Source organism: Capricornis sumatraensis, chromosome 9 (genome assembly GCF_032405125.1).
Source record: "Capricornis sumatraensis isolate serow.1 chromosome 9, serow.2, whole genome shotgun sequence".
NCBI classification, from domain to species: Eukaryota; Metazoa; Chordata; class Mammalia; order Artiodactyla; family Bovidae; genus Capricornis; species Capricornis sumatraensis.
The window spans coordinates 16,001,925-16,014,311 of record NC_091077.1 but is presented as its reverse complement, the minus strand read 5'-3'; the positions used below and the strand labels follow the sequence as shown (position 1 = coordinate 16,014,311).

The window sequence follows — 12,387 nt, the reverse complement described above, 5'->3', positions numbered from 1 at the left end:
GTGCGCTGCAGTTCATGGGGTCATGGAGTATCGGACATGACTGAGTGACTGAACTGATGAAGAGGATATGTCTTTTCTAAGTTACTTTATGAGCAGGAGAATATTTGAGTGAAGACGGGACTTGGGTTTGAGAGCTAAGTATCTGAGGGTTGAGAGGCACTTGATCTCATTGGAGATGAGGCACTAAAGGAAAATAAAAACCAGGTGACTGTGTGTCTTAAAGTGAAAAAGATATATCCAAAAGTTTAATGTCTTGGTAGTCAAAGAGCCCTGTGATCTCTTTGTCCAGGGGATGTTGCATTCAAGGACACCAGCATGTGTGTGATTGACTGTGACAGAGATGGGAAGAGGAAAAGATCCTCTAAGGATGAAAATCTGGAATTGGTACTGGATGACGACCTGCAGTTTTCTGTCCTTGACTCCTATCTGCTTAATGTCCCAGGATTCAGTATGGTGTCTGTACTAGCAGCATTAGCAGCAGTTGGGAATGCTTAGAAATGCAATTTCTTGTCCCCACCCCAGACTTTCTTGCATTGACATCCAGAAATCTGAGTTCTATCAACCTTCTGAATAAATGTGATGCCCAGAGGAATTTGAGACCCCCATTTCTTCAGGGAGTTATCCATATGTGCTAAGAACATTCCCTATGACTTGCAGTTGTTTCATCCTCCATTTCATTCAAAATTTACATCTCTTTGTTTTCAAAGAGGCTCAAAAGAAATATGATGCCTGAAGAGCTGGAGAAGAAAAGACGGGAGATTTTAGTCAAAGCCAAGCAGAGGCGTCGTGACAGATGTTTACTTCCTCTGAGGCTGACCAGCTGCATTTTCCAGAAGCCAGTCACAAGGATAACCTCGCATCCTGACAATGTGGTCAGAAGACGTCGGTGCGAGGAGACCCTGGAAAAGCCCCAGCAAGTCTTTGCATTCCGGAGACTGCAGGGACTCCAAGCCTACAGCCCTGAAGGAGAACCTTTCAGTACCATGGACAGCGCAAACGTTTCCGGGATCATTGTCCAGCGTGATGCCGGTGAATCCCTGGGCGGTGCTGGTGCCTGGTCTCTGCACACTAGCCCTGAGCCCATCCTTGCCCAGTCTTCAGATGGGGCAGAGCTCAACCCAAGGTTGGGGCTCTTTCTCCCACACGCCCTCTGCAGACGACCAGTAAAAGATGCAGATATTCGCCGGCAGTCTCGGAAAGTGAAGCGAGCAAGGGAGAGATTGACTATGGCCTTGAAGGCAGACAGGCTTGCCAGGGAGGCAAAGAGAACCAGGAGCCAGAAAAAATGTTCCTGAGAACTGAAGGAAAAATAGGAGACGATTATCCTGAGAAAGTTGAGTGGTGTGGTCCCTGGGAAGTGGTTCATGGTGGGTGTGGGGGGCAACCTACTTGCCGCTTTTACTGTCAATCCTGTTTCTGGACTATGATGCTTTGTTACATTAACTTTGTACTCTATTAAAGTCTTGGTGGACAAAAACGAAAAGTGTAAATTTTTTTTTAATGGGAGAGATTGGCTTTCATGTGACAAGAGAAAATATTTTTGCATATCTTTGTACACCTCAATTTCTGTATGTCAGAATTTCTTTACTGAATTCTACAGAGGTAATCTAGCCTGGGGAATTATTTAGTGTTTTTAGTTATAATATTTTCTTGTGTTAATTACACTTAAACAAGAAATAATCTATTCTAAAGAGGTTATTTTCTAATATTAAAAATTAATGCTATAAAATCTTATTAAGCTGGCTTTTACTTCTTGTTTTAACATAAGTTGCCTCCTCTTTTTGTCATTCTCGTGCCAAATGTTAAATCAGACAGAAGACATTTTAATGTAAATCAATTAGTACTTATGCTATATATTGCATCCTTGTCTGTTACCTAAATCTTAAGTGGGTATTTTTTACAAGAACGTGATTTTTTAAAAATGTTATTTATTTGTTTATTTTCTTTTTAGCTGTTCTGGGGCACTGGGTTTTCCACTGCTGCCAGTCGGCTTTCTCTAGTTGTGGAGAGCAGGGGCCACTCTCTGGTTGCAGTGCATGGGTTTCTCATTCCAGTGACTTCTCTTGTTGCAGAGCATGGGCTCTAGACGCACGATTTCTATGGTTCTGGTCCTGGGGCTTAGTTGCTTCATAGCATATGAAATCTTCCCAGACCAGGGATCGAACTCCTGTCCTCTGAATTGGCAGGTGGATTTTAACCAATGGAAATCCTAAGTGGGTATTTTGAAAAATCATTTTTGACCTTTGATTCTTAAGAAGGAATACATTCTTTGGAAACATTTTCTTCTGAAAATGACTTGCCAGCAAGCTTGTTGCCCTGACCTAGAAATCAGTCCAGAGTCCCTGAAATTTGTCCACCCCACAGGGTTATGCACATCACCATTTGTAAGCAGTCAAGAATGACATCATTGCTTATTCAATAAACGATTCATTTTTACTTATAAACACTTCATTCAATAAACATCATAATTATTTCCACTGAACCCATAGAAGGTGGAATAAAGGTGTCATGCTACAGAAGTCCCGGGGGACAGTATCAGGAAGGAAGAGAATGACCTTTTCTGAACTTCCTTGTACAATTTTGATAAAGTTGTTTTATCAGTGGTGGAGATGGAAGGCTGATGTGGCTCAGATCATAAATAATCTGCCTGCAATACAAGAGACCCCGGTTCAATCCCTGGATCCAGAAGATCCCCTGGAGGGAGGAATGGCAACCGACTCTAGTATTCTTGCCTGGAGAATTCCACAGACAGAGGAGCCTGGCAAACTACTGTCGATGGGGTCATAAAGAGTCAGACACAACTGAAGGGACAAAACCACACAAAGAGTAACCGGGAAACAGGAAAACAGTGAATAGAGGTGAGCGGTTATGCCTCCTGACAACAGGCTCTGGATTTAACTTAGTAATAAGTCCCTCCTAGAGCCCAGAGCTTTGATGTGGGTCTGAAGCCTCCCCAGACGCACTAAGGCAGATTCCAACTCATCAGTGTGAACTAATCTGCATATTCCAACCCCTTTTTGTCCTGGGACTGAGGTGTCACATGACCCTTTCTGATCCAATAGGAATGAGGCACCTGACCCTTTAGGGAACAGGAGGTGGAGCCACATTTATGCCTGGTTCTTATCTGCCAGTCCTGGGGTCTGGGAAATGGAGCTGTGTGAGGTCACCATGTAGGGAGGGCTGTCTGGGTTTGGGGCCACCTGGGAGCATTACATTTAAGGGTAAGCATGGAGAATGGTCAGGATGAGACCTTCCCCCCTCACACCTATATCTATACCTGGACATAATTTACCCCCCCACAAGAAGTGGGTGTGTGTGAGTGTGTTAGTTACTTAGTCCTGTCTGACTCTGCGATCCCATGGACTGTAGCCTGCCAGCCTCCTCTATCTATGGGATTCTCCATGCAAGAATACTAGAGTGGCTGTTATTCCCTTCTCCAGGGAATCTTCTCAAAGCCCCTAGGAAGCCCTCCCACAAGAAAGGATACATGTGTATGTATGGCTGATTTCCTCTGCTGTGCACCTTAAACTATCACAACATTGTTTAAAAAATGAAAAAGTTAAAAGAATTAAACTTTTGAATTTTATATAAGCATATTCAGTTTTTAAATTTTAATTTTATTTATTATATTTTATCTATTATTAAATATGGAGGGGATGGGGAGACTCACTCACCCTCTACTCAGTATTCCAAGATAATAATAATTTTACTCCCCACATCCAGTTAACAGGAACTAAATTCATTCCTCTTCTTATGTTATTTTATCTTAGGATAATATGCATGCATGCGTGCTCAGTCACTTCAGTTGTGTCCACCTCTTTGTGACCCTACGGACTGTAGCCCACCAGGCTCCTCTGTCCATGGGATTTTCCAGGCAAGGACACTGGAGTGAGTTGCCATGCCCTCCTCCAGAGGATCTTCCCAAGCCAGGGATTGAACTTGCATCTCCTGCATTGCAGGTGAATTCTTTAGCACTGAGCCACCGGGGAAGCCTTAGGTTAATATAGGTTCTGTTAAATTATTTTATCCTAAGGTCTGGAGAGGGGATGGAGAATTTTCATTTCTAAGAAGTTTCCAGGGATGTACAGCACCACTCGCTGAGAAGGGGATTCTGGGACATTCTGAAGCCCACATGAGACAGATACAGAAAGACGAAGGTCATCATTCAGCGCCAAATCCAGACCAGTTTATATAATAAACTATCCAAACACTGAACTTTAAATACTGAAAATCCATTCACTTAACTACATGTATGCAAAGATGTCATTGTTTGAATGACAAACTGCAATAAATTAGCAGTGACAGCTTAGATTCTAACTCCTTTCTTCTTATAATCCAATCATTAGATTCTAATCACTATCACCTGTTTTGTGTATGTGTTACTTTCTGCAGTACAACAAAGTGAATCAGTTATTTTATTTTTTTTCTGAACTCTCCCCCACCATAAGCTCTTCCCCTACCCCCAATAACCACATCACAAGGTTTATTATGCCAATGTGTTTGTGTTCACTTCTCTTCATTTTTTTTATGTTTTAAACTTTATTTTGTATTGTCGATTAACAATGTTGTGATAGTTAAGGTGCATAGCAAAGGGATGAAGCCATACATATACATGTCTCTATTCTCCCCCAAACTCCCTCCAGCCAGGCTCCCACAGAACACGGAGCAGGGTTCCCCGTGCTCTACACACAGTAAGTGTTTGTTCTCATCACTGTGATCTGTTTTGTGTGTGAATGTTTCTTTCTGCTGACCAAAAAAATGAATCCATTTTTAAAAAATTTACTGGAGTATAGTTGGTATACAATTTTGTGTTACTTTCTGCTGTACACCAAACCAAATCAGTTATACATGTACACATATCCACTCTTTTTTAGGTTCTTCTCCCATATAGGTCATCATTGTAATCTGATGATCTGTTTTAAATGCAAATCTAATCACGTACTCCAACAGGGCAGGTCTTCATTTTTGTCTTCAGCAGATATTTATTCTGTTGCCCTGTCCTGCTGAATTAACACTACCCTCTTTATTCCCCAGTGTGCTCCAGCTTGGAGAGAAAAATTCTCTGGTCACCCTATTTGCAAAGAATCTACTATGTGCAAAGCGATGGTATAAAACCTGTGATCCAGAAATAAACTAAACAGATTCACTGCCTCTGTTTGATTTAATCCTCATGAGAGGAAAGAGTTAATAAGTAGAGCAAAGAATTCATAACTTGTCATATAGAAGTAGAGAGAGAGTGTATGTATTAGAGTTAGTTTCAGCATGTGTGTATTCATTTTTAAATGTTTTAGTGTGTGTTCATGTATTTGGGCTGCCTGGAGGAGGGGGGGGATTGTCTGTGAGGGAGGCTCTTAGGCATTGGAAAAGTTCCTCCAGGTGCACCTTCTTGGAACTTTATTAATGTGTATCAGTCAAGGTTCTCTAGAGAAATGGAATCAATAGGACATAAAGTCTACAGAAGAGGAGAGGTATTTAGGGGATTCACCACATGGTTATAACAGTGAGAAATCCCATAATCTGCTATTTGCAACCTGGAGAAGCAGAAGAGTCAGGGCTGGGACTTCCCTGGTGGCCCAGTGGTTACGAATCTGCCTCAAAATGCAGGGGATGTAGAATGAACCCCTAGTCGGGGAACTAAGATCCCACATGTTGCGAAGCAAATAAGCCCCTGAACCACAACTAGAGGGTCTGTGTGCCCCAACAAAAGATCCCGCATCCCACAACTAAGACTAAAACTTGACACAGACCATTAACTAAATAAGTAAATATCTTTTAAAAGTCAGTGGTAAATTTCAATCCAAGTCCGAAGGCCTGAGAACCAGGAGCTCTGAGTCCAAGGGAAGGAAAAGACGGACATTCCCACTCAGGAAGAGAGAGTGGATTCACCTTCCTTCACCTTCTTTTCCATGTGGCCCTCAGCAGATTGAATAACACCCACCTACACTGAGGAGAGTGGGTCACTTCACTTAGTCTATAGAATCAAATGCTGATCTGTTCCAGACACATCCTCAAGAACACACCCAGAAATAATAATGAGCCAGCTATCTGGGCTGATCAGCCTTTGGATAGGTGTCCATCCTGCCCCTGTCCCCTGAACCCAGGTGCTGGCATCCAAAATAAAGCAAACTTTCCCTTCCGCCAACTGTGCCTCTTTATTGATTTTTGAGCAGTGAGCAGTTACAATTTTAATGTATAAAATAAGCTACAAGAATCTATTGTCCCAACAGGGACTATGACCAATACTTTTTATAGAGTGTAACTTTTAAAACTGTGAATCACTCTACTGTATTATCTGCGACTTATACAAATTATTCATCAACTGTACTTCAAAACGGCTTCTCCAGTGGCTCAGATGGTAAAGAATCTGCCAGCAATGCGGGAGACTTGGGTTTGATCCCTGGGTTGGGAAGATCCCCTGGAGAAGGAAACGGCAACCCAACTCCAGTGTTCTTGCCTGGAGAATTCCCCATGAATACAGGAGTCTGGCAGGCTTTAGTCCATGGGGTCACAAAGAGTCAGACATGACTGAGAGACTAAGAAAAAGCACATACTTCAATTTAAAAAAATCTAAAAAAAGAAAGAACCCAAATACTCAAAATGAACCCATAGCAAAAGAAACCATATCTGGTTTACCGAAGCAGAGAATGCATGGGAGGAGAAATAGGAGAAAGGTTGCTGAAAGGTACAAATTCTCAGCTTTAAAAAAAAGAGGCAAAAGGGGTAATGAGTAAATGATGACTGCAGTTAATGTTGCTGTTCACTACAGTGCTGAAGAAATATGCTCAGAGAGTAAATACTAAGGCTCTCATCACACCAAAAAAAAAAAAAAAAACCTTAAAAAAAAACATTTTGAGATGATGAACATTAAATAAAGAGCTTCCCTGGTGGTTCAGATGATAAAGAATCTGCCTGCAATATGGGAGACAGGGGTTTGATCCCTGGGTCAGGAAGATTCCCCAGGAGGAGGGCATGGCTACCCCCTCCAGTATTATGTTAACTAAAATCACTGTGGTAATCATTTCATGATATAGATGTCACATACATTTCAAACATATACAGTAGCAGCAATTTTAAACTTTAAAAATTACCTGGAATAATAGAATTCTGTAACTCTTCCATCAAAAGTAAACTGTATATAGTACTGTATGCCAATGATATCTCATGAAATTAGAAAAAAATTGTTAAAAAAGATAAAAATTAAAAGTGCAAAAGAGTATAAGTGAAAGAGGACAAACCACAAGTGCTTTTTTCCTTTAGAATTATTTTATTAAGTCAAAAATGTACAACTGCTCCATATAATAATTCTACACGCTAAAATTTACGGAATAAGGTTATTAATATGCTTCATTACAGCATTCTTCTAATAGCTTTTCAAAAACTGAGAAAAATCTTGTAAAAGGTTTTTTAAAATTTAACATTTTACAAAGAAATGTTAACAATTTACAAACATTTAACAAAATGTTTAATATTAAACAAATTTAACATTATCAAAAAAGTGACATTTCTACACTCTGACAAAGATCACTAGAAAAAAAGTTAAGCTAAGAAACTGCCTCAAAGGCACTTTCGTACAGTTTTTCCTCTGCAGGAAGGCAATGTTTTTAAATAATTCAGTTCAGTCACAAATGGCTCTCTGCACCTGCTCTGGTGTCTTCTGCCATATCACTGCATGTTTACTCATAACCTGAAGCTGCCCAGTTACCTCTGGGCTCTCATCCTCCACTATTTAGACAGTGAAGCCCCAGGCAAACAGGAAGAAGCTCAGTTTTGGCTTCACCCTCCCAACCCCCACATCCTCACTGCCTCCTGGACCAGAGTTTCCTTCACCATATTGAGCCCTCAAGTTGCTACCAAAGTTTCCATTCCTCATTGACTGTAATTAGATTGTTGCTGATAATTTCCAAAGTCATTGTTAATTCCACTTCTACAATTTCCTCCTCCATTGTTGCCATGACCACCTCTGCAGCCTCAATCACGGTTGCCAGATGCGGGACTTTCACCACCAGACAGACCCTCTGTCTCTCCCTTTTCCAGCCCCATGATAAGCACCCCTAAACCTAGGACCATTTCCATATGCATCAGATCCTCCCCAGAAGTTATTTTCTCATCCTGATGCTAGTCCCAAATCACTACCACCACCAGGATAAACCCCCAATCCAAAGCAGCCTCCTCCTCCACTTCTAGAACCCTGGACTTGCTGCATTTCCCATGTCAACAAAGCCTTTGCGACTTTTGCATGATGACCATTGATGGTATGGTTTTTTGGCAACACAGTCTTGTCCACAGAATCAAGGTCATCAAAAGTCACAAATCCAAAGCCTCTTTTCTTGCCAGACTGCCTATCAGTAATGATTTCAATGGTACCATTTTTCCATATTTCTCAAAGTAATCTCTAAGATGATGTTCCTTAGTATCTTGTAGAATACCAACAAACAGTTTCTTCAGTGTCCAAAGAACACCCCACTGTCCAGATGCTGCTTTTGGGACACGTTTGGGTTCAAGCACTATGCCGTCAATGGAATGGGGTCCGCTGGGCATTTCATCCACCTCGGTCATGGAAGAAAAGGTGACAAAACCACACTGTCTCGATCTTTGGCTGGAAGGATCCCTCAGGACCACACAGTCTCTAAGTTCTCCCCGCTGCTGGTAACAGTTCCTCAGACTTTCTTCTGCGGTTTCAAAGTTCAAAACAGCAATAAAGAGTTTATTAGTTTGTTCAGCTTCTCTCTTTTGCCTTTTCAAAGCAATTGATTTCTCGGTTTTCTCCATCAGACTGGGTTGCTTCAGTCAGATTTCCTATAGCTGAGGGAGATGAGAGAGATCTCAGAGATGAATGCAGACTGGACATGTCCCAGCCCTGTGGTAAGAACCTGTGTTGCCCCAGGAAAATACCTCTAGGAGCACTTTCACTGTGATCTGGCAATGCTGCCATGGCCTCTCAGCTCCCGCTGCCCTTGAATCAATCCTGAGTACTTTTCATCTTCCTGTAAAACATTATTTGAACAGAGTGAGCTTTCCAGACCCAGTCATCAAATATCGCATTTTCTCTTTTAGTTTTCCAATTCTGAACTGTATGTGCATTCTCATCTCTTCATTGTATGTTAATTCTCTCACTAAGCTGGATACCCAATGAAAGGAAGAGTAACGTGGACTGTAGTGATTTACCCTGACATATATACTTACTCCTTTGCCCTTAGAAGGGGCTCAAGATATATTTTGTTGAAAAAAGTATTCGAACTCCAAATATACTTTCTAAAGTTTTCTCAGAAAGTCACTCAACTCCAGTTATACAATCTTATCACCTCTTCGGTGGGAGACTGCAGTCAACTGTCACTATGACTTCACATCCTTTCTCTCTTAATCCATTTAAGACTTTAATCATAAAAATCTACTTAAAACGTAAAGCTAATCAGTGCACACTTTCTTTTAAAATCCATCATTTCTGTTTCAGAGGGTGTTTTTAGAGGGAGAAAATAAAAATATCTTAATCCTGTTGCCCTGCCACCCCTTTCAACACCCAATATTCCTCAGTTTGGAACGAAAATCACTTGATCCTCATGTTTACAGAGCACCTATTACATGCCAAGTTGTGGACTAAGATCCATAATTCAGAATTTCACTGAACAAAGTCATCGCCCCAATTCATTTGAATCCTGATAAAAGTTTTTTTTTAAACTCTAATCCTTGGTTCATCCAAAGCAATTACTTTACACAACAAAGAACAACTACAACATTATCTAAAAAGCTACAAAGTTACAAAACCCAAAACAGAAAATGAATAGTCCTGACTATACAATAAAAGCCAAAAAAGCAATGTACACATTGCTAAGGTAACCTGCAGGGCAAGAAATAGCACATTACTGCCCTGGGTAGGGGTGGTTCTGTGATGACCCAGCAGAGCTGGCTTGAAACTTACCAATTTCAGAGAAAGGGAGGGTGTGTGTGTGTGTGTGTGTGTGTGTGTGTGGCACATAGCATGGGGGTACTTGACCCTAGAGGTCAGAAGAGGACCCAAACAGGGGTGCAGGGCCAGGCTAACAGGGATGGCATAACTGCTGGACTCTGCCGGCCGACAGGTTAGGGCAGGACCAGGCCACCGAATCGGCCCAGGTCGTCTGGGACTTGGAAAAACGTGCTCCCAGGCCGGGGCTGTCCGTCCGTCTGAAGCCCTCTGCTCATCCCTGCTGGCTTTGCCAGCTACATGATTCCCAGGAACTATAGAAACTTGGAAGTTTTCCAGCCAGAACACTAGAGGGCACTTTTACAAGCACAACCCCAAACCAGCAACACTCCTGCAGCCGGAGCTCTGCTGCTCCGTGACACGTGTCAACTGCTGCCCTCACCTTCGAAAGGACCTGGAGCTGGAGCCGCTCCAGTGGCGGGGGCGGCGGGGGGAGCGGGGTCGCTGGCGCTCAGGGGACCTGCCCCAAGGGGAACGCGACCTGCTCCTCCTCAGCCTGCGCCACGTGGAGGGTGGTGGCAGCATTCTCCGGAGAGGGCTCAGTCGCCTAGGGGGTGGCTGGGGCCAGGAGGCCAGCACGGCTCTGGCCGTGATCTGCTGGCCGTCAATTTGCCCTCCGTCCATGTGCCTGAGCGCTTTCTCAGCCTCTTCCGGATTCTCGAACTCCACGTAGGCGTGGCCTTGAGACGGATGCGCGCGCATCCTTTCTCTGCGCAGGTCGATCTCTCTAACTCTGCCGAAGATGGAGAATATCTCCCGGATGTGCTCCTTGGTCACCTTCCGGGTGAGCCTCTCGACGTGCACTTTGGTGGGCTTAGGAGCGGGGCTGCGCCTTCTCTTTTCCTTCTCATCTCGTCTGGGTGGTTTGGGTTTGGAACCGGACCGCCGCCTGTGGTCTCGGGGGCGCCAAGGCCTCGGAGAGCCGTGGGAGCTGCTGGAGCTGGAGCTGGAGCTGCGGGACCCACTGGAGCGTCCGGAGCGTCCGGATGCTGAGGGCGAGCTGGAGCCGCGGCTGGAGCCCGCGCGGGACCGAGCCCCCGAGCTGCTGCTACCGCCCGAGGCCCTGCGCCGCTTCCGAGCTTTATCCCTGCCGCGGTCCTTCTCGCCGGACTGCTGGGCAGCGCCTGTATCTTTACAGCGATCCGCGGACTGCTCGTCAGAGCGCTCTTTGAGTGGGATGGGAGACGGAGTCATCTTGCCTCCGCGCTTTTCAGCCTCAGGAGAGAAAGGGGTTAATAGATTAAAGGCTGTTTCCTACAGTGTGAAGTACTATAGAATGTTGTGATCATCATGTTGTGATCATCAATAAGGCCATCACAGAGGCAGAGAAAGAGGAGATATGGAGGAAGAGAAGTAAGAAAGAAAAAAATAATGACAGTTATTGATGAAGATATTGCGGAAGGGCAATCCTGTAGCTCAGACGGTAAAGAATCTGTCTGCAATGCAGGAGACCCGGGTTCGATCCCTTGGTCGAGAAGATCCTCTGGAGAAGGGAATGGCAATCCACTCCAGTATTCTTGCCTGGAGAATCCCATGGACAGAGGAGCCAGTCGGGCCACAGTCCATGGGGTCGCAAAGAGTCGGACACGACTGAGCGACCAGCCATAGCGGTTTAACTTGATGATTCAGAGAGCTGAATTTTTTAAGAAACATTTTATTGTTTACTAAATATTCCCGGAAATACAAGAGCCAGTGATGTACTAGCTTATTTTATCCCAACAACAAAGCAGGTTCCAGATTTTTTTAGACAGCGTTAGATGTACAAATTAAGCTTCCCTGGGGGCTCAAACGGTAAAGAATCTGCCTGCAGTTCAGTAGACGTTGCCTGTGTGCTAAGTCGCTTCAGTAGTGTCCAACTCTTTGCAACCCTATGGACTGTAGCCCGCCAGGCTCCTCTGTCCGTGAAATTTTCCAGGCAAGACTACTGGAGTGGATTGCCATGACCCGCTCCAGGGGATCTTCCGGACCCAGGGATTGAACTGGTGTCTCTTACGCCTCCTGCATTGGCGGGCGGGTTCTCTACAACTAGCAACATCTGGGAAGCAGTGGACATTAAACAGAGAATTATAGGAACATCAATATAAACAAAGGTAATGGATTAATTTGGAAGATAAATGAGATAAAGTTAGACATAGTTTCAGAGGATATCAGGTAGAGAAATCAAACAAAAAAGTAAAGTAGGACTCTGTAAAATAACTTTTAAAAGTCACCTTGACCTTGCTGTGAGTGATATAGGCAAGTCACAGTCATAATCCTTACCCCAAGTCCTTGCACCTCCCCTCCTTGTCACCAGGGCCCATGGATGTCCAATTTTTACTGACTTCCTTGCAGCTCAGGGCCACCACAGGGGAAAATAAACCAGGAAGAGCAGACTGTACTGATGTATCAGATAGATAGCCTGGAACATTCTTCTTCCAGCTTACAAA

General features: G+C 43.7%; 2 protein-coding genes across 2 annotated transcripts; one reads left to right on the top strand and one right to left on the bottom strand.

The window, feature by feature from the left end:
• The first annotated feature begins 315 nt into the window (after nucleotides 1–315).
• Nucleotides 316–1,295, top strand: LOC138086175 (methyl-CpG-binding domain protein 3-like 2B). Its single transcript, XM_068980985.1, has 2 exons — nucleotides 316–384; nucleotides 708–1,295. Exons 1-2 carry the CDS (start codon nucleotides 316–318, stop codon nucleotides 1,293–1,295), a joined length of 657 nt encoding a protein of 218 aa, XP_068837086.1.
• Nucleotides 1,296–8,906: 7,611 nt separating this feature from the next.
• On the bottom strand, nucleotides 8,907–11,155 carry LOC138086544 (RNA-binding protein with serine-rich domain 1-like). Its single transcript, XM_068981372.1, has 3 exons — nucleotides 10,344–11,155; nucleotides 9,419–9,423; nucleotides 8,907–8,980 (listed from the first exon to the last, which is right to left on the bottom strand). The coding sequence occupies exons 1-3, from the start codon at nucleotides 11,153–11,155 to the stop codon at nucleotides 8,907–8,909; spliced, it is 891 nt and encodes a 296-aa protein (XP_068837473.1).
• Nucleotides 11,156–12,387: the final 1,232 nt, after the last annotated feature.

Coding starts and splice junctions, on each gene's coding strand:
- LOC138086175 (XM_068980985.1), top strand. CDS start 316: ATGTGTGTGATTGACTGTGACAGAGATGGGAAGAGGAAAAGATCCTCT. Junction 385..707: donor AGGATGAAAATCTGGAATTG/GTACTGGATGAC, acceptor TTGTTTTCAAAG/AGGCTCAAAAGAAATATGAT.
- LOC138086544 (XM_068981372.1), bottom strand. CDS start 11,155: ATGACTCCGTCTCCCATCCCACTCAAAGAGCGCTCTGACGAGCAGTCC.